Genomic DNA, 22,555 nt, shown 5'->3' on the forward strand with positions numbered 1-22,555 from the left:
GATTATGGATTACAATGAATGCTGAAGTAGAACTAGATCAGTTCCTGTCAAAGTATTAAGAATTAGGATACTCATCATTTGGAGATATTTTGCACTAGATACATTTTTTTTCTGTATTTTGAATATTTATCTTCATATTCCAGTGGCCTACACATTCCCTGACTAAAAGCCAACAATCATAGCTACCTCTGAATCATTTTGACTTTTGGATAGTTGGTGGGCTGGGGTCGGTTTAGCTCAGTTAGCTGGGCAACTTGTTCGTGAAGCAGTATGATGCCAACAGTTTGTGTTCAACATGTAGGTCTAACACGTGCTAATGCTCTTCGGCTGAAATAATGCCTGGTGATTTAGACATTTTATGAAACACAATGTCATTGCTGCAGGTCTAAATTACACATGAATGAACTTTGGTGATAGTGGGAGCTCTATTACTGGATGCAAGCATTTAGAGACATTCATTTGAATGTATATCTTAAATATGTAATTAAAAATTGAGGTGCCCACAATCCATGTTCTACAATGTTGGTGTTGTTTAAGTTGATTACAATGATAAAGTATACATCAAGTTTCCTCTATAACAATATAACATTAGAGAACTGCTAACTTGTTAAGGTACAGAAGAAGGCTCTTTTGGTTGATTATGTCTGCTCTGGCATATCCTTAATTGTCTTTTTGCCTTACAAGTGGACACAAAATAAAGGTACTTTGTGTGAATACCTAAAGGTAATTTTAAAGAGACGGTTGACAATGTTTTGTAAAACTTGAGTTGAGGAAACTTTAAGTTTTCTGCAATGAAATTGATTTCCTTTGCCTATGTGTGCTACCAAAAGTAATGACATTTAAGAGATAATTATATTTCTTGAAGAAACGTTTACTTTTGAGAATTTGCATTTAGTTTTTGTCTGATTTTGAGTAACATTCTACCTGGATCAAGCTGAATAGCACAGCGGAAGGTAAAAGAGAGAAACGTTTGGTGGAAGCAAAAGATGAAATGCATCAATTGTGTCAGCACTTTGCTGCAGCCACATCTTGCTTACTGTCAAGTCTCCCATTAGATTCCTGTGGTTTTATGTGGCAAAAATAATACGCTGTGTAATTAATGCAATCATGTTATTTGCAGTTTGGTTTTAACAAGAAGTCTTATTTTGCTTAGATCTTTGTCAGGCTTAACTTCCATCTGACTGCTGCCTTGTCTGTTTAAAATTTTACGATTCAGAGATCAATTGTTTTGTTTTGATCTATTCTTTTTCTTATTACAGTGAATCCAGCAGCCTCAGCAGTAGTGATGCTGGCTTGTTTACTAATGATGAAGGAAGACAAGGTACTGATACTTTTATTTCCCTCTTCAATGCAATAGCATTAAATTGCAATTTTGCCTTTAGTAATATGATATCCAGTCTTAGAACTGACCTTTTCTTTTTAAGCCTACCTGTTAAAATAATCTGGGATTAAATAATTTTCCTCAAATTTTGGCTAGGAGAGAAAAAGAGCATGAAGTGGTCGGATTCAAATTGGTGTAATGTTAAATGTGTGGGTGTTGCTTGTTTTATTTGTTTTTCAGTTCCTTGTTTTCCACTGGGAGAGAAGTTTACAAATAAATACCTTTCTAAAAAAAAGAGAAGTTGTTGGAAAAGCTCAGCAGGTCTGACAGCATCTGTGAAAGCAGACCTGCTGGGCTTTTCCAGCAACTTTTGTTTTTATTTCTGATTTACAGCATCTGCAGTTCTTTGGGTGTTTACCTTTGAAGTGTATCTTTTGATTGTCCAACGTTCTCAACAGTGACCAGCAATAGCTAATTTAATAAAGATTCAAGTCTTGGGCATAGAATATCTTATTATTAGATTTTTTTTCTCCCACTCCTCCCTCCCTCCCTCCACTTTTTTTTCCTTCCATGAAGTTGGCACTGTGACACTGTCTTCCATCTTTTCCAAATTCAGAATCATTTTGCCAGGTAATATATTTATCTACTGACATGGATGCACACTGATGCAATGAAATATTCTGCTAGATGTTACACAAGCAAGATATTTAGATCTAATGACTCAGCCCAAAAAGGTTTCTGCATCTAATACCAAGCTGCTGTATAATGTAAGATGCAACATTTTACAGTGTGTTTGCTCCCCTCCCTTTATTTCACAATTGTGAAAAAATGTTGGTAAATACTTTAAGGCTGGTTTTTGAATGACTTCTATATAAACATTATGAGAAAGGGCAGGGTAGTCATGGAGGAAAGCTGGACTAATTGAAGTCCACTGTTTTCTAGGAGAGGGGAAATCGGAGGGCCAGCCGCCCAGGCCACTCTTGGCACACCTCATCACCGTTTGGCAGCATTGACTGGGGTAGGTGCTTAGTGTGAAGAGACTCCCTAAGAGGAAATAGATGAGACAAATGCCCCTTTCTCTTTGTAAAACAAAAGGACTGCATAGAAGATAAATAGCAAGTCACCAAGAAAGATCATGCCTACTTTGTGATGATTTTCTCATGTACCTGTAACCATAGGATAAATTGTGGAATCCTGTTTGCACAAAATGGAAAACTGCTTCTGGACAAAATGTATCTTTCGTATGTAATGACCACACTAATTGCAATCCTCTCACCCCATAGTTTCTTTGTGTGGTTGGCTGCTTTAGAAGGATATGTGTGAGGTGAAGTAATGTGGGAGGGGGGGGTGCTTACATAAAGCTAGTCTTGCTTCACTGAATGGACTGTTTCTGTGATGCAAACAATGAAATTCTATGTATCCTATAATTGCATCATATATTTCCAAGGTTACATACCACGTATTAGAAGACAGATGAGATTTTAAAGCACTTTCACCTTTGTACCATTATGCAGGTGCTGTTTCTGTAATATCATGAGGACTCTTTGCTGTAAATTGATCCACTATGTCATAGTTGCAATGGACCAATATTAGGTTCAAATTACAGATCAATCATATTGTTGAACTCTGTGATTGTGAGGCCTACTTACTGCCTCATACCCTCCCAATTTAATGCCTGGGTAGATCTTTCTGTAAGATGGTTTGTCTTGTGAAGATGATAATCCTTCATCACCTTGTAAAGTTTTGATGTAAAAATATTAATTAGCTGTTTTCATATGGCATCATATTAATTGTGTTGAATGGATAGTTCAAAATCTCTATTTTTATGCTCAATATATTGATACCTGCTGGATAATCTAATGCCTTCCTCGCAGACATTTCAGATACATATCATGTGCAAGTATTTACTGTCAGTTTTTCCAATGAAATTCTTATATTTCCACATTTCATATGGAAAATGATTTTTTTAAATGTCACATCATAATTATTACCCTGCTACCAGTTTTTCATCTCCCAGTCAACCCAGTTTACAAAATAACTCCTGTTTTGAACAACGCTACTTCTTTGCTTTCCAAATTGGCAGTTTGCTATTTAATTGTACATCTAATCAAAGCATTATATGAAATGAAAATCGAAGTCCATTTCTTCAATATTAAATACATCTGTTTACCTTAATTGTATTTTCTTCATCCTCTATATATTCATTTCACCTGAAAAATACTGGACTCCCTGTGTACAACAACACAGGATATTAAAAGTTTTGAATACACTCCACTATATCTTGAATATTGCATTCATGCCCCACAACCTGTGTACCATCTATACTTTTATGTGTAATGTTTACACATTGTGACACTCTTGCATATATACAAATTAAGATACAGGTAGAGACTATATTCAAGCATGATGTACAATAGAGAGCACAAGCCTGTGACTGTATTACTTTTATGTTTGAACTGAAAACAACTATGAGCAAACATGGAAGTTGAGATATAGGATGTATGAGTGTTACATATATATTTGAGTTTGGATATTGAACTAGTGGCTTGTGAATTTGGTCTGTGTGTATGAGTGTGTTTAATGAATAGTTTGTTAATAATGATGCCTTTTTTAAAAAAAGCAGTATGGGAGAGAAAATTCCTGGGGTGATGGAAATTTATTTGTATTGGAAGAGTTATACGAGTAAACCCAAGTAAACATTGAGGAGTATTAACTTACTTCACTTTAAGAAGATTGGAATTTCTTTTTGCTTAGGAGAGGAGAAAAAAACATAGCTCTTGGCTTCAGTTCAGAAGCTGTTGTTGAAGTTAGATGCATAATGTAATGAGTTAGTTGGAACTTTTAAGAAATAAGTAAATTAGTGTAAGGGTTTTATTGTGAAGGTTCCTGACCAGAAGTGTTTGGTTAGAACTCTTAAGAAGTTATTTAAAGCTGAGAATGTCTAAGCTCAGTTATGTAACTAGTCAAGGAAGTGGCTATCAAACTTTCAAGACAGGAATTGAAGTTGGTTGTTTGATGTTATTTGGATAGATCAGATTGTATTTTTTATGGTGTGCTTTGGAATCTTTGAAAATGTGCAGTATGTAAATATCTTAGTTTATTTTATCTTCTGTTCCTTTGCGTAATAAATTTCTCTGTTATTCTTACAGCCAACTCCACAGTATTGTGTGCTTGTGTTTCAGTAAAAGCCCATCTCTCTCAATGCTTAAAAAAAGCAAAATATTGTCCATCAAACTAGATTTCAGTGCAGGATTAGGCTTGATCTTATATCAGCTGGGATCATACAAAGTGCTGGAAATAGAAGCAACCTTTTGTCAGAGGTAGGAAATTAGTTTGAAGATGGTACTCACAAGAGAAGTGATAATGTGCATGTGGTGGCATGTGACTAGAATTGTAGAATCCCTACAGTGTGGAAACAGGCCTTTCAGCCCAAGAAGTCCACAGCGACCCTCCAAAGAGTAACCTACCCAGACCCATTCCCCTACATTTACCTCAGATTAACGCACCTAACCTATACATACTGAACAGATGGGCAATTTAGCATGGCCAATTCACCTAACCTGCACATTTTTCGATAGTGGGAGGAAACCGGAGCACCTGGAGGAAACTGATGCAAACACGGAGAGGATGTGCAAACTCCACACCAGCAGTCGCCCGAGGCACGAATTAAACCCGAGTCCCTCGTGCTGAGGCAACAGTGCTAACCACTGGGCTATCATGCCACTACATCATTAGTTAAATGTACCAAAGATCTGTATTCAACTTTTCACTATCTTTATTAGTGACTTTAAGAGAGTCTATATCCAAGTTTTTATTGGCATTAAATGACATTTGAAGATATACAAATGGAAGGAGAAAGTTGCAAAGGGATACTGATAGATTTAATGAATGGGCAAAATCAGCATAAGGAACAATATGGGACAAGATGTTACCATTTGAGTCTAAGGAAGATGTATCAGGGTATTTTATTTATTAGAAGGGTTGAAGATTTTAGAAGAGCAGTTGGAATTCAGGGAGTCCTTTTATAGAAGTTACAAAAATTATTGGGCAGGTGTAATAAATTAATGAAAAGACTTGATTTTAGGGGTTTGTGATCATGGTTACTTATATAGGCCATCGATTTGCAATTAATTTTCTGATAGTTTATTGAGTTTGTTAAGAAACAGCAGTTTAGTTATGATCTTAGTTAGTTAGACAAAGAAAGTATACAACCATGACAACTGGGGGTGGTTCACTGATACTAATGGGCAAACAGGCTGTCAGTACAAAATATTTTGGTCTTGTTAAATTTGTGGGGACAATTAGGGAATTCTTTCTGAGGTCTTCCTCCTGTCCTTCTGGTCCATCTTCCATCTGTCTGTTGAGGATTGCTCAATGAAGATTGTTTAAAAAAAACTTCCCTTTGCTATGGCATGGTTACTTCAGCCTGGAAGTGGCCTGCTGTATTCTTGGTCCCTGTGCAGATCCTCCAGCACAGATCTGACCTAACTCTGGCATGTTTACTCCAGCAGGGAATGTAGTTCGTGACTTCTCTTCACCCTTCTGTGGCTTTATCAACGCAGATTTGGCGTCCCTAACTTCCTGGCTCCAGCACAGCTATTTCAGCATGGAATTGGCCTAACCCCTAGAAGCTTCTCCCAGTGCTCCCTGTCCTATGTACTCTGCTCTGAACCTGGCACTTATTTTTATATCATATTTGACATGGCGCAGTTTACCTGCCCCTGTAATCAGTTGTTTGACCTTTTGGCCATAGGCAATTGACAGCCATTCACGGTGATGGATAGTCATCATTCTCTTGCCTGCCTTCATATGAGGGTTAGTTCTCATTCTTCTGAAAAGAAATAACTCTTATTTTCAGAAACAGTGTACTGTTAATATGGTACATTTGGCACTAAATAAATTGTTGCTTTTTTAATGTGCATTGTGACCTCTGTTTCTCATAATGCTTCCCTTTACTTTAATATGCTAAAATTTTGCTCAGCTGTGTACTGCTGTAATAGCTCTTAAATGAAATATCATGATACACAGTAAATAGAAGGAAAAATTCAGTATTTAAAGCACCCCAATGATCACCAAGGTCTAACGAACATTGACCTTACCCCGAAGCAGATAGAATACAGAAGGATGGAAGTTTCACTGTAGTTGTATAAAGCTTTGGCTCAACTATATCATGAGTGCTTCAATTCTAGGCACTGCAGTTGAGAAAAGAATATAAGCATTTGAACGGAGCACAGATTCACAAGAATAATGCCAAGGTTAAATATTTAATTATGAGGACAGGTTACCTAAACTCGTCTTGTATTCTCTCGAGCATACAAGATTTAGTGGTGATTTAATTGAGGCATTTAAGATGATGAATGGAGTTAGAGATGAAGACACACTATTTTCTCTGGTAGAGAATTGAGAACAAGGAGACATAAAATTACATCTGCCAGGAAGCACTCTTTACCACTGCCAATGGTATTAATCCAACTATGTGAGAGTGGCTGCTATGTGGTAAGCATGACAATAAAACCTAAGCAGAGTTGTTTGCTAAGTTTCTGGAATGAGTCCCTTATTCAATGGCGCTTAGTACCTGATTAAGGGTACAACATCAGGGAGGGAGAGACTGCTGAGAGGTACCTCTGTAATGACTCATTGAATGACTGCTAGAAATCGAGCCCAATTATTCTACAAGGTGGATTAAAAATCCTATTCAATCACATGGTAAATGGTAAATTTGTTTGTCTTTATTACTGAAAACTAAAACAGAAGAGACGTTCACCCGGCCTTCTAATAAACTCATAAGTGACATGTTTATTATAGGCAAACTTGTTCTAAAGCGAGTGATGCAAATTAAACTACACCTTTGGTGCTATGTCCAGTATTGTTTTTCATTTACATCAATGATTTAGATGAGAATTTAGGAGGCATGTTGGCAACTGAAGTTTCTGGATGATGCCAAAATTAGTGCTATAGTTGACCGTGAAGAAAGCTATCTTACTTAACAAAGGGATCTTGGATCAATTAGGCCAATGTGTTGAGGAGTGGCAAGTTGAGTTTAATTTAGATAAATGCAATTTTGCATTTTGGTAAAATGAACAAAGACAGGACTTATACAGTTAATGGTAGGGCCCTGAGTAGCATTGTCGAGCAGAGGCACCAAGGGGGTCAGGTACATAGTTCTTAACAAATTACATCACAGGTAGACAGGGTAGTTAAGAAGGCATTTAGCATGCTTGTCTTTGTTGCTCAGACCATTGAGTACAGGAGTTGGGATTTTATGTTGAGATTGTAGAAGACGTTGGTGAGGCCTCTTCTGGATTATTGTGTGCAGTTCTGGTCGTCCTTCTATAGGAAGCGTGTAGTTAGGTTGGGGAAGGTGCAGAAAAGATTTACCAGGATGTCGCTGGGACTGGAGGGTTTGAGTTGTAGGATGAGGCTGGATAGGCTGTGACATTTTTCACTGGAACGTAGGAGATTGAGGGGTGGCAGTATAGAGGTTTATAAAATCATGAGGGGCATAGATAAGGTGAATAGAAAGGTCTTTTCCCTAGTTTGGGGGACTTAAAAAGTATTGTTAAGATGAGAGGAGAAAGATTTAAAAGAGACTTGTGGGACAACTTTTCATACAGGATGCTTTGTCCATTGCACCCTGTGTGGTCTCTTCTACATCGGGGAGACAGGGCGCCTTCTTGCGATCGTTTCAGAGAACATCTCTGGGACACCTGCACCCGCCAACCCCACCGCCCTGTGGCTGAACACTTTAGCTCCCCCTCCCACTCCATCAAGGACATGCAGGTCCTGGGCTGCCTCCACTGCCAAACCATTACCATCTGACGCCTGGAGGAGGAACGCCTCATATTCCACCTTGGGACCCTGCAACCACACTGAATAAAAGTGGATTTCATCAGCTTCCTTTTTTCCCTTCATCCACATTAGACCAATCCTAAGCCTCCAACTAAATCCCCCATAAACAGTCATCAGTAAATACCACACTGCTACAGCACTTTCTTAGCTAAATTCACGGTGTTCTTAATAGTGCAGATGCCAAGGAGATTCATTTATTTGATTCCTTTAATAAACCTTATTAAATGCTGTGGCCGGCTCTGGCAGATAGTCATAGAATTGTCCAATTCACCGTCACTGTTCGAATCCTACCTTCAACATTTTAGCCCGGTTTTATTAATGCTCTTGCATGCACCTAGCTCCTTGTGAATTTGTTTTTCCTGTTCTTCTCTCAACCATCCCCCGATACATCTTTCCTTTATACCTCCATTTTGTCTGCAGACTATGTGCCCTTTGTATGGTAACTTCCTTCTAGTTGGTACTGCTTCCAAGGTTATCGTGGCGCAGCAATTGTTATTCGAGAAAATAACAATTTCTCCCTTTTCAGTTGATGCAAATTCTTAAGAGTCCTTTTTACTTATACTCCACAACCACCTGATGAAGGAGCAGCGCTCCGAAAGCTAGTGCTTCCAAATAAATCTGTTGGAGTTTAACCTGGTGTTGTGATTTTTAACTTTATACACCCCAGTCCAACACTGGCATCTTCAAATCATAAATTTGCAATAGTTAATTTTTAATTTTTTCAATTATTTTCTATTTAATATATCTATTTAGGAGTTAATAACTAACATTCAAGTTTTGATAACCAAATCAGTAATAATTGATACATTGTCTTAAACTGAAAGACAGTAATACTGTTGAACAGTTCTAGTTCATAATTTGCCAATGGTAATATCCAAACTAGTTCTGTTTGTCTACATTGGGTTAATTTGCTTGTTTGATCATTCTTCAAAATAACATTTAAACATATTTTTAAAGGCATAAATTATTTGTAGATCTTTTACTGAAAAGAAATGCATTTTATCAAAGCTTTTCATCTTGCGCTCATCAAGACAATTTGCAAGAATACAAATTTAAGGGGTAAACCAACCTTTATGTTGCATGAAAACATGAGTGCTGATTGGTTGGCAGGTCAACTCTGCTAGAGGAATTGTCGTGGAGGATACACCCATTAATGTTGATTTGACCGTTAACTGCAAGCTATGATGTCAACAATGAGTCTTGGATTCAACTAGATACGAAGACTTCATATGTGATGTAATTGTAAAATATCAACAATGCAATGAAAATCCCCAATTCAGCATAATATAACACACTAACTCGAGATTATAAGAAATGGAAAAAATTCGATAGGTGTAGCTCATAATGTCCTGAGGTTGTCATTAAAACTCGTCTTTGGGAAAGTACAAAGCCAGCTTCGTTATACATATAAATACCATATAAACTTATACCTTAAGCAACATAAAATTCTGATTAAATCAGGTAAATTGACTCTGATTAGTCATGCCATTGTGGTGAGAAATGAATCAGAGTGGCTATCACCTGTTTTGTTGAGTTAAAGCAGGCTCAACGTGAGTACCTGCTCTTACTGTCTGCATATAAAGTCTATTTACCAGTCTTTGAGATGTGCAGTCAATATCCTTGATATTACCCTGTCACTGAATTTCATATATCCTGTTACCCATTTGAATTACAGGTGGAATGTCTTTTTGGCTTGACAGTACTATTCTTTTACTGGACAGTAGGAACTTGAAATGGCTAGTTTCACCTGTTGTCCAAATATTTGTAATTTATTAACCTTCCACTGTAATATAAAGCAGATGATTTTTGAGGCTAAGAGTGGCCACCTTAGTACTTTTTAGGATAAGATGTTTCCCTTGTACCAAGCAAAGTACTAAGCACACCCAACCAGCCCATGCTTGCGCAACTTGCAATGCAGGGCCCAATTCTGCAATCAGACAGTTTTTGCTGGATAATTCTGAATCTGTGTGTGAGGAATTATGCTGATAATCAATTTTAAGATTGTCAGTCAAACTCGCAATGTGATACCTTTGGATGCACTTAAAGTGACCCATATTAATACACAGGACCCAGAACATTAACTTTTCTTTCTCTCCACATGCTTCCAGACCCTAATGAGTTTTTCCAGCATTTTCTGTTTTTCTTTGTGTTTGTACATGTGGTGTGTCTCTTTCAGCTTGTTCATTTGAGAATCATGCCCGGTATTATCAAGAGTCAACATGCCTGATTTAAATTTTAAACAAACCTTGTCAGTTAACAATCAATTGCATTAACGGGTGCATTTTTCCTGGCATTGCCTCGAGCAGTCAGCACTCCTGACATGCACTGTTGCTTTCCCTTGAATTGGCATTCTTGTGAATTGTCCTGATGAGTGAAAAATGAAAAAGTAAAATGAAAAAAAAAACTCAAGTTTTGTACTACCAAACAGGTACTTGTCTAACTCTCTAAAAGTTTAATTTACTATTCTAATGCTGTAGTTGTGTAGCTATTTCCAAACATCATATAAATTTTGACCTTAAGCAATATTAAGTTCTGATGTGGGATTCAAAACTTCACTGATTTTTATGATATGGAACATGTAGAACAGCTTACAGCTAATTAATGAGTGACCTTACGCTTGGGTTGTTGCCTTCAAGGCATGCTTCCACCTAGTTTAGTTTTTATGCACTTTCTTTAGTAAATGTTTCTTTAAACATTTAAGCCGCTTTGGCTTTTCAGTTTAGAGGAGTTAGGATAAATATTGCAAGAGTCTCAAATTGCAGAGTCAGAAAGTAGTCTATTCTGACTGTAGTGAAGAAATTTATTTTTTTCCCTTTAGGAGCAGAAACTCAAATATTGCATTACAACTTGCTCTCTGCTTCACATATTCTTTCAGCAGCAGCAGCGATGAGAATTAGCAGGGTGATCGGAATATGTTCCTACTTCAGGGACTCTGTGTGAAATTACTCTACAATGGCCAGTATCGTGTCATCAAGTCACCTTTTTATTTACACATAGACAATCGTTGACTATAGTACTGCCTCACATTGAGGCAGGCACCAGAGTGTCATTATCCTTTTATATTTCAGCCAGGGCTGTCTGATTGGACCACATTAACTGCCCCAATCAGAACTCATTCAATGAGGTGCAGCTGGCTGGCCTTATGACAATTTCTGCATCATCTAATGTATTTGCAGGTCGGGCATAGCATGATCATATGAATAATGCAGGTATCTATGCACTTTCCCAACTATGTGTTTTGATGACAACATCAGGACATTAGTAGCTACACCAATTGAACATTTTCCATTTCTTGCAATCTCTTCTGTTAGTGTGTTATGTTATGAATTCTGGATTTTCATTGCATTGATGATATTTTACAATTACATATCATATAAAGTGTATGTATCTAGCTGAATCTAAGATTCATTGTTGATATCACAGCTTGCAATTTCATCCTGGTATCTAGTCTGCATGTTGACTGGCTTACAAATTTGAATGCAGCTAGGACAAGAAGCAGAATGAAAATGTTTTAAACCAGAGGATAAATGAAAACTCTCTTTAAAAGAAGTGCCTTAGGACAAAGGTGTAAGGAGTGAAATTTTGGAGATCAACAGGGGAGATGTGGCATCAATGAGGGAGCAATGTAAGTACAGATCAGACCAAATAAGTAGCAAAGTAAAAGGGCAAGAGGATTGTAAGAAATGATAGAGCAGGCTCGGTGAATTTATTCAGTGAAATTCCATAGTTGAAATGGATGAACTTGGTTCTTCTGCAACCACTTTTGTCTCATAATTTTATTCCCTCCTGGAGGCACTGCCTCTTGATGGGAACAGTTCACAGATACCCTATTGTTCTTTATTATTGCTCGTATGATTTACATGAGCTTTAACAAAGTGTCAGTTGCAAGTAAAATCTTAGGAGGAATTTTCCCAGGCAAGGGGATACATGTGTGAGGAGTTTAATTTGCTAAAAGTGACATCATGTTGGAATGTTCATGTCAAACTGCCTCTCTGGTTTTCACTGTCACAGGATTCAAGGTGATTAGGGAATACTCTTGGATCTATTGGGTCAATAATTAAGATTGTGAAAAAGATCAATAAGAACTGTTCAACCTATCTTTCAAACCTGACTTGGAAGTTTATCACCATTCCTTCACTGCCACTGGATCAAAATCCTGGAACTCCTTTCCAAACCTATACCCCAACATCTGCAGCAGTTTGAGAGGGCACCTCACCACAATCTTCTCCAAGGCAATTAGGGATGGGTAATAAATGCTGGTCTAGCCAGTGGCATCTACATTCCTTGAACGATAAATAAGTTGGACTGTGACCCTCAAATAATCCTATTGTTTTATCAGGGAATAAGCCCACAAAATTCTGCACCTTGCTTCTGTCCATATTGATATTCACTCTTTTATGTATCCTGCTAGGTGCTGTTATGATTAAGGCAATATTTTCTTTCCTAGTTCAGAGTCTTGAGGTCAGTTGAGACAACTCAAATGATGGAGAAAAGCAAAACAAAAACTAGTTAGTGAAAATCTGAAACAAAAACAGAAGATCTCAGAAACAAGAGAGATCAGTTTGCAGCTGTGAGGGAACAGGTATGTGAATATTTATTGTACTGCCTGAGAGCTGCTAACTTTGTGCAGTATAAGCTTATTCTTGCAGCTGCTACTACATAAACCTGATCCACTGGAGCACATATTTGAACTGTACCTTTCATTATGACAATAAAAATTTACACATTATTTGGCAGATGGGTCAGGACATCAAACAGCCCATTAACAGACCTCAGTTATCTTGTTAATGTTCATACAGTGTAGTCTAAAGGCATATGAAGCATTTTTGAAGAATAAACAAAGGGAGCATCATCATTTTGATATTTTTTTAAAAATCTGCATGTGCATTTTAGGATTTTGAGTTTTTTGAAGAGACTTGATGACAACTTTGGAGGAAACCAGTTCAGAGAGTAGCACCGTGCCACCCTCAGTTTTCATTGAGGGTGGCACAGTAGCTCAGTGGTTAGCACTGCTGCCTCACAACACCAGGGATCTGGGTTTGATTCCAGCCTCAGGCGACTGTCTGTCTGTGTGGAGTTTGCACATTCTCCCCATGTCTGCGTGGGTTTCCTCCGGGTGCTCTGGTTTCCTCCCACAGTCCAAAAATGTGCAGGTCAGGTGAATTGGTCATGCTAAATTGCCCATAGTGTTAAGTGCATTAGTCGGTGGGTAAAAATCGGGTAGGGGAATGAGTCTGGGTGGGTTCCCCTTCAGAGAGGGTTGATGTGGACTTGTTTGGCCAAAAGACCTGTTTCCATACTGTAGGGAATCTAATCTTAAAAAAAATTGGAAGAAAACAGTAAAGTACACTTGAAAGTGAGACTGCAAGCACTTCAATGACTATTGATAGTACTTTACCTTCCTCAAAGATTCAAGTTCAGAAAATCTTAGCTTTCCAATTATCTCAGCAGTGGTGTGATATATAATAAATATTTGTGTACATTTTTACAAACAAGGTATCAATTAAAACAAGCAGGTAAAGAATTAAAATTAAATGATTATAACTAGCAAACTGATAATGACTCAATTATCAATTAACAGAAAAATACTGCAAATGATGGAAAGCTGATCTCGCAAAAGAAAATGCACAAAATAGCAGGTCAGGGAGCATCTGTGGAGAGAAACTGAGATAATGGGTTGATTTTTCTGAAAAAATCAGCTAAGTATCAATTTTGGGGAGTTTCATTGAAGAGTTCTCTCTGTCAGCTGGAGCAAGTTATCTCATGCAATTCCCACTGCCCACCTTCTACATTGCCACACTTATGCTATCTTGCGCTCACCAGTGGGGAGATGCATACTGATTCTAGGACTTGAGGTTTTTTGCTCCTAACACTATACATCATGCCCAGTTATGCTCCAGTTCAAATGTTGCCACTCTTCACAGTAGACATAGTCTGAGAGACACAGCAAAGTGTCTCATGGCACATTGGTGCCACAGATGACAGTTCCCTGCAAATACGATTTCACATTTTAAAAATATTGTCTCTTCATATCAGCAGCTATCTGTTCAACTATTGTTTTAGCTGCAAATTGAAGCTATGTAGGCTAGCCTACTGTTAGTACCGCCACTCTTTCCTTAAAGGCTGATGTAACATAATATCTTTTCACTGTTGAATGTGGGAGTCTGACATTATTAATATTAACTTTTAATAAAAAACACAAGTGAGAAATGAACCGACAAAGAAACTGTATGTGCTCCTGGGAGTAAACAAGGGCTGATTGCCTTTAGAGCAACAACAGATGTATAGTCAATGAACAATGACTTCATCCAACTCTCATCTGTTGGAAGCTGGTGTCAGTTAAGTCCTGGCTAGTTGTTGCACCTATGTTGGATTGCTTTGCCGTAGTGAAGGTGATGTTTCTCCTGCTCAATGTCCTCATCTTCATTCTTGGACGTTTGCTGCTGCTGTCCCAGCTTGTCAACTCCATCACATTCTCTCTTTGCCTGTTTCAGTTGTACAGGGCACAGCACCAAAGATTATGTAGCATACACTGCTTGGGAGTGTACTTCAAGGCAACTGTAGACCGATTCAAATATCGGAACTTTGTCTTGAGGAGGCCTGTCATTTACTCCATGATGGCCCTTGTAGAAGAATGGGCAGCATTGTATCTACATTTGGCGTCAGTCAGGGGTTGCATACCAGAATGATCAACCAGCATCGCAGTGGATAGTCCTTGACTCCCACCAGTAATCTTTGTAATGCTTTTGACCCTCAAAATAAAGCAGGAATTTGAGAATTGTCAATGATATATGCATCATAGCAGTTTCCAGGGTACCTGGTGTGCAATTCTAAGATTGGTACTGATGATCACCAGTGAGTTGTACACTGATCGAGCATAACCATTTTATACATTCGTACAGTATGGAAATGGACCCTTCAGTCCAAATAGTCCATGCTGGCCATGTTCCCAAACTAAACTAGTCCCATCTGCCTGGGTTTGGTCCATATCCCTCCAAAACTTTCCTATTCACATACTTATCAAATTCTTTTAAACATTGTAACTGTACCTGCATCCACCACTCTGTAAAAGGAAAAGTTGCCACTCATGTCATTTTGAAATCTTTCTCCTTCGCCTTAAAAATATGTCCCCTAGTTTTGAACTCCCTCACCTTAGGGAAAAAACTGTTGCTATTCACTTTATCTATGCCCCGTATGATTTTATAAACTTCTATAATGTTTATAACCTCTTATGATCCAGTAAACAAAATCCCAGCTAATCTTTATAACTCAAACCCTCCATTGGCAGCAACATCTTGGTAGCCTCTCCAGTTTAGTAATACTCTTTCTATAACAGGGTGACCAGAACCGTACACAGTATTCCAGAAGCGGTCCCATCGCCATCCTGTGCCAGATGGCACAGTGACACAGTTGTTAGCACTGCTGTGTCACAGCAACAGGGACCCAGGTTCGATTCCATTCTCAGGTGACAGTCTGTACGGAGTCTGCACATTTTCCCCATGTCTGCTTGGTTTTCCTCCAGGTGCTTTGGTTTCCTTCCACAGTTGAAAGATTAGCCATGTTAAATTGCCCCATTATGTCCATGAATTTGCAGGCTAAGTGGATTAGCCATGGGAAATACAGGATACAGGAATAGTATAGGGGATTGGGTCAGGGTGGGATGCTCTTCTGTTGGACAGTATTGATGGACTGAATGACCTGCTTCTACACTGTAGGGATTCTGTGAGTCAACCTTAACATGATGTCCAAATTCCTGTACTCAAATGTCTTAGCAGTGAAGCCAAGTGTGCTAAATGCTGCCTTCACCACTCTGTCTACATATGGTGCAAATTTCAAAGAATTATGTACTAGAACTCCTCGGTGTCTCGGTTCCGCAACACTACCAAGGCCCTACCATTGATTGTATAAGTCTTGCCTTGTTTGTTTGACCAAAATGTAATACTGCATATTTATCCAAATTAGACTCCCATCTGCCACTCCTCAACCCATTGATCCAGTTGATAAAGATCTCTTTGTAATCTGAGATAACCTTCCTCACTGTCTACTATACCACCAAATTTGGTGTCGTCTGCAAAGTTACTAATCATGGCTGCTACATTCTCATCCAAATCATTTATATAAATGGCAAACAAAAGTGGATCCAGTACTGATCCCTGTGGAACACCGCTGGTCACAGGCCTCCAGTCAGAAAAACAACCCTCCACCAGCACCCATTGTCTCCTATCGTAAAGGCAGTTTTGTATCCAACTGGCAACCTTTCCCTGAATCCCATGTAATCTAATTTTACTAATTAGTCTATGGTGCTCTCAATGCAATATGTGCATAGTCTACAGCATCCTAAATCTGGGTAAGGCAGCTATGTTGGCAAAACCTACTGTCTGAGTTGCAACATTGACTTTGCAATGTAGAAATGACATGAAGCAGTGTGAACAGGTACAAATTGCATCAGTAATAACTGCGATAAGTTTGTGGGTTGAGGATCAAGAGATGCCACATAGGTCCCAACTAGATTCATGGAAGCAACCAGTCCCATAAAAAAAATTTAGCACAACTCTCACCTTGATGGTCACCACAATGGATTGCTGTTCAACTCTTCATGTTGGTCATCCTATTCTAGTAGATGACACAGTTCTGTAACTGTACCCTTGGTCATCCTGATTTGGCAATAGCACCGTGCCTCACTCATCTAGAAGAAATGACATTGAGAACAATAGACTCTGTGCTATCTGTACCTTCTCTGCATCCTGAAACGACCTTATGTTGTGACTTCTTCACATGGAGGCTGTTTGGCAGCTGCAGAGGTGTTTCTCTGATCCTGGGTTTACTGACATCAATTCTTCCTCAATGTCTCTGTGCCTTCATTGTGCAGTGGCCGTATTGATGATAAAGCCTCCACTGACCAATGGCATTGATCACTGTTCCAATAAACCAGTGTGGTGAATATGAAAAACAAAACTGCTCCTTAGTCACCACAAACATGGAATATGACAACTCTGATGCGGAGGAGCATGGAGTGCATGTACGTGAACCTTTGACATAAAATCTCATTCTGATGTATGTAGCACAAACCTTGTCATGCAATTACAATAGGAGATTGTAACTGCAGAAAGATTATTGAAAGCTTGTTGCTTCTACATCCACTCCAACCCCAACCCCCACATTACCCCAAAAAAGGCACCATTGTACATAGGCTATGTTGTCAAATATTTTCAGTTCAATATGAGGTAGAAGCAGCTCCAGGCCTTGGTGCAGTCCATGATGGGAGCTATTTTTCATTTTCACTACACATTTGCATTCAGATAAAGATGTAAGGCAACACAGGTTGTTCATCCCAGTGTGAGTGCCAGAATGTCTCTGAAAATCTAGATAACTGTCCCTCCCAATAAAAAATGAAAACCTTCATGCTCCCTTCTTCTTTACATTCCCTGTTAACCCCATTAGTTCTGAGCTTCCCCACATTCCTACCCATCTCTTTCATTGAAGTCTTCATCCCCTCACTTTATCTCCTGAGATACAGGTCTATAGCTCAGTTATACTAGCCATCTGCTAACCATCATAGTGCACCTTCCCTCTAAGATGCCCTCTAGTATGCTGTCATCTCATTCACTTGTCCACAATTATTGTCCTTTCTGCATCCCAGCATGTTGCCTCTAATCCCCACAATTAACTTGCCAAACATGTCCACCAAAGCAGTAGCCCTGTAACCACCCCTTGATTTTTAATGCACAGGACTTTTCTTCTGACTGACGCTGAATGCCAGCCTGGCTGACGAATGATCAACTCGTGACTAATTTCTGTGCAGTTCCGCAACTGACTTACTCCTAATTCCCATCTTGTTGTGCTGCATCTATAGGTCAAGACCCCACTCCACACTGTAATGATACCCAGTCTTTAACATGTACACCCAAAGCCAACTGACCATATCTAAGCCCATGGACTGAGATCAGACTTTGATTGCTGTGGTGAAACCCACTGATCAAGATCCTGTACTAGATTGAGGAATACTACCCTTAGACGTTATGCCGCAGCCATTTGGTTGAAGTGTATTGGGTGTGCTTGTCACATATGCTGCTGGCACATGCTGTGGATGTGACATTGATGTAGCCTAGTGTTGTATAATAACATGTCCACACCTTGAATGATCATTGGCCCATATGAAAAGCTACCTGGCTTTGATTCTGTGCTAACATGTGTGACAAGGCAAGGAATAAGCACTGTGAGCCTTTTCTGAATAAGAGAACAGTGCATAATAATGCTTGGCAAGACCAATGCTGTGAGTTTCCAAGTAGTCACAAAGTGAGTGAGTGCTAAAAATGCAAGCTATGATCCTGTGATATACTTTGTTCTGATTTGTAAGATAGATATCAGTCCTTGTACACACAGTGACCTGGCAGAAGCATTGGGGCTCAATGACATCTTACATTTCAAATTGCAATATTGAAGTGGTGAACCGTAATATTAGCAAGTCAGAAATGTGCTGCACTGATGTGGTGATGCTGGTGTCTGTCCATTGTCGGCCTCCTTGAATGGAGGGTGCAAGTGATTATTGTATATGAAGTGTGCCCAAAGATGAGGAATTTTGACCAAAATTGATGGCTAGCGAAGATTTTGGTAGGTTGTAGATGCCAAATACCGATGCAGACTTTCATGTTGAGGATCGACGCAGTGTAGTTGCCTCCCAGTGAAGCCCAAGTACGTAATAATGTGACGTTGATGCATGTAAATAGGCTCCTCACCACTTACCAGTGAGATTCTCATCTAGATGTGCAAAATGGTTTCTTTTTCTTAACTTAAAGAATTTTTTCTTGTTCATCCAATATTTTCCCAAATGACTCACCACTGCCCATGTTGTTTGGGAACTGGCAAAATTCTGCCCAATGTTTCAGATTGATGACTTTCATCGGAACTCAAGAAAGATAGAAATGTAATAGCTGTTCAGCAAATGAAATTGCTAATGTAGGGAGGTAGAACAAAATGGAAGGTATGTGATAAGTTGGGAAGCAGGAGAAATAAAATTACAGAAGTCTTAAAAGTACAAAAGTCAAAGGGAGTGAACCAAAAAAATTATTTCCTAGGTCTGACCTGAATTGCTAAATCCGAATGGAAAGTCAGTAAATAAAGAAACCAGAAAAAAAATGAAACCGTTAAAAGGGAACAAAATGGAGACAGCTGAAATGATCCAAAATTTGTTGAACTCAGCATTGAGTTCAGAAGGATGTTGAGTGCTGAGTTGAAAGATGGGGTGTTGTTGCTCGAGCTTTCATTAAGATTCATTGAAAGGCCAAGTGTAGAATGATTGGAGTGGGGGCAAGGTGAACACACATATGTCGAAAGGCAAGAAACTCATGGTAAAAGCCAGTAGAGAATTGAAATACCAATGGCAAGCACAAAGTAGGTGTAAGGTGGCAAGCTGAAATGACAAGTGACTGGAACTTGGCGTCATGCTTGTGGACAGGACGGAGGTGTTCTGTAAAGCATTGTCTAGTTTGCAATTGGTGTCCCCTGTATAGAGCAGACTATATTGTAAGCAGTTAGTACACTAGATTAACTAGTGAATAAATAAATTGCTGGTTTGTTCGAAGAAGTTTTGGAGGCCTTAGATGATTGAACTGCAGTACGTGGATTGAGATTTTTGTCTGCTGAATGAGGAACATTCTTGTTTGAGAAAGAAATGAAAATGTATCTAAAGTGCTCGTTTGAAAGATTGAATCATTTCAATAGATGATACAGATGGAAGAACTGGGGAATGGAATAATGTCCTCACAGGAAGCGGAGTGTGAGGAAATAAGTGTGAGTCTTTAGATTTGTAGTGAAATATAATTGGTAACATGTTACCAAAAATAGAGATAGGGATGTCAGGAAGTGCAAAGAAAGAGTCCACTCTCTCTACATGTTCATCTCCGACCATGATAATCCAGGAGCTCCCTGCTTTTTCCACGAATGGAGGCCCAACAAGATTTCATCCAACGCTACAATTATCATCGAATCATAGAACCCTACAGTGTAGGAGTGGGCCATTCATCCCATCGTGTCCACACTGACCCTCCGAAGAGTGTCCCACACTTCCCAATTTGTCCCTTTCACCCTGCATTTCCCATGGCTAATCCACCTAACCTGCATATCCATGGACATAATGGGCAATTTAGCATGGCCAATCCATCTAACCTGCACATCTTTAGATTGTTGGAGGATACTGGAGCACCCAGAGGACCCACGCAGATATGGAGAGTACATGCAAACTCCACACAGACATTCGCCCGCAATTGAACCTGGGTCTCTAGTGCTGGAAGGCAGCCATTCTAACCCCTGAGCCACCATGCCACCCTTGAATATTTGGCTGAGCATATTCTTATAGTAAGTAACTATTCTTTAACTCCATTCATTTCCTCTAAATAAAACATGTTGCTCTGGGAACCTGCATGTGTCCTCATTGTACCTTCCTTTTTTTGGACACGTTGCATTCCTTGTTCCACTCCAACTTGGGCCCACTCTATCTATTTTCTGGTACATTGATAATTGCATCAGAGCTGCCTCTTCTCTCACTCACAGTTACCATGAGTACACTTCCTCACAGCTGTTTCCCAAATTTTAAAAATCCATCAATCAGGATATCTTTATTAATCAATAAAATTGTTCATTTACTATAAAATAAAAAAAGTTCAACTAAGATGAAAATCAGTTTAACACACAATTTAAATTTGGAAATTATAAAAAGTTCCCCTTCTAAATAACCCAACGTGTGCACACCTGCACACAGGTGGCTGAACAAAATAAATATTTTCTCTGCAGTTGAATGACTTTGGGTGGAAAAAAAAACATTTTAGCCAACAATTATTAGTTTTTGAAGGAAAAAAGATCAGGTATGAAATTTTCAGTCACCCTTCTATGTAATTGGATGTCACACAGCAAAGTCAGTTGTCACTAAGATCCTCACAGACAGTTCATTCAGGAAATGTCAAAAAGGACTGTTTCAAAATCATTTCAGGTGAACAATTGAATTGAGTTGAATTGAATTTATTGTCACGTGTACCGAGGCACAGTGAAAAGCTTTAAGTGAAAAAAGTTAAGTGGCATAAATAAGTAAATAATAGGTAAACAGCAGCAAAAACAAAAACACAGGTACAGGCGAATGTTAAGAGTTTGAGAGTCCATTCAGTATTCTGATAACAGTAGGGTAGAAATTGTTTTGAAACTGGCTGGTATGTATGTTCAGGCTTCTGTACCTTCTCCCCGATGGTTGAGGTTGTAGAAGAACATTGCCAGGATGGAATAGATCTTTGAGAATGCTGGCGGCCTTTCCTTGACAGCGGGCCTGGATCAGTGATCAACTAGATCAGTGTTTCAGTTATCTGCCCAAAAGGGCTTTCTCAAAAAGGCAAAGGTTGTGGAATGAACTTCCAGAAGAAGTGGTAGATGCAGGTACTAATATAACGTTTAAAATACATTTGGATAAGTATATTAGTAAGAAATGTTTGGAAGGATATGGGCCAAGTGCAGGCAGGTGGGACTCGTATAGTTTGGGATTGTGGTCAGCATTGATGTATTGGACCTAAGGGTCTGTTTCCATGCTGTATGACTCTATGAGCTGGGTAGTATCTCTCTCTCGCAACTTGCTGTAGCTCAACTGAATTCCCACGAATACCAAAAATACCACAGCTCCTGATGACCACAAGGTGCTCAGACGTGTAACTTCTAGTAAATCCAGCCGGTAGCAATCTTGACTTTTTATTTAATTAAAAATGTGATTCATTACCTTCTCAGTGATCTGTTAAATAAACAGGTATGGTCTCAGTGCTCCCAATGAATCACTATCTACAATTCTTTAAATATAAATCCTTAAAGAAAGTTATCCTGGATATTCTGACGAGTGGCAGTTCATATTTTGCAATGTCTATAATGAGGTCTGCATTTCATTAGGAAATTTTTATCCTGGCTCCTTCAGAAATGGAAAGCATGGCTGAAATCAGTGGAGCTGTTCATAACAAAGGATAGTCAAATCTCTTCTGCAGCAAGTTGTTGAGATTTTGAAATTTAAAAGTCCAGTGACACAGCCCGACATTTTCACAGCTGTTGTGAAAGACTGAGTGGGTAAAATGAATATGGGGTTAGCGTGGCAGTGAGTTAATGAGTTAGGATGCTAGGTAGATGGTGTGCTAGGTTAGTGCGTTGGAGTGCTTGGGGTAGGTAGAGGGCGGTGGTAAAATTGTGTGCAGCTTGCAGCAGTGGGGGAGGTGGCTGAGTGGGCAAGTTTGTTATCAAGCCTGATAGTGGAGGGATGATGCTGTGTCCTAGGGTTGTAAGGGCACTGGTGAAAAGGATGTCATGGCTGCTGGCAGTTCAGGCAAGCAGCAGTATGGGGAAGGGAAAGTGGAGTTGTGTAGGGTC

General features: G+C 39.1%; 1 protein-coding gene across 4 annotated transcripts in view; it reads left to right on the top strand.

Moving 5' to 3' along the window:
• Window positions 1-22,555, top strand: part of gpatch2 (G patch domain containing 2) — a 298,900-nt gene that overhangs the window by 22,481 nt on the left and 253,864 nt on the right. For all 4 annotated transcript variants that reach the window (XM_043695793.1, XM_043695794.1, XM_043695797.1 and 1 more), the window contains exon 3: window positions 1,260-1,321. In XM_043695793.1, coding sequence (XP_043551728.1) covers window positions 1,260-1,321 — 62 coding nt within the window. The remainder of the gene's footprint in view (window positions 1-1,259; window positions 1,322-22,555) is intronic.

Source organism: Chiloscyllium plagiosum, chromosome 9 (genome assembly GCF_004010195.1).
Source record: "Chiloscyllium plagiosum isolate BGI_BamShark_2017 chromosome 9, ASM401019v2, whole genome shotgun sequence".
NCBI classification, from domain to species: Eukaryota; Metazoa; Chordata; class Chondrichthyes; order Orectolobiformes; family Hemiscylliidae; genus Chiloscyllium; species Chiloscyllium plagiosum.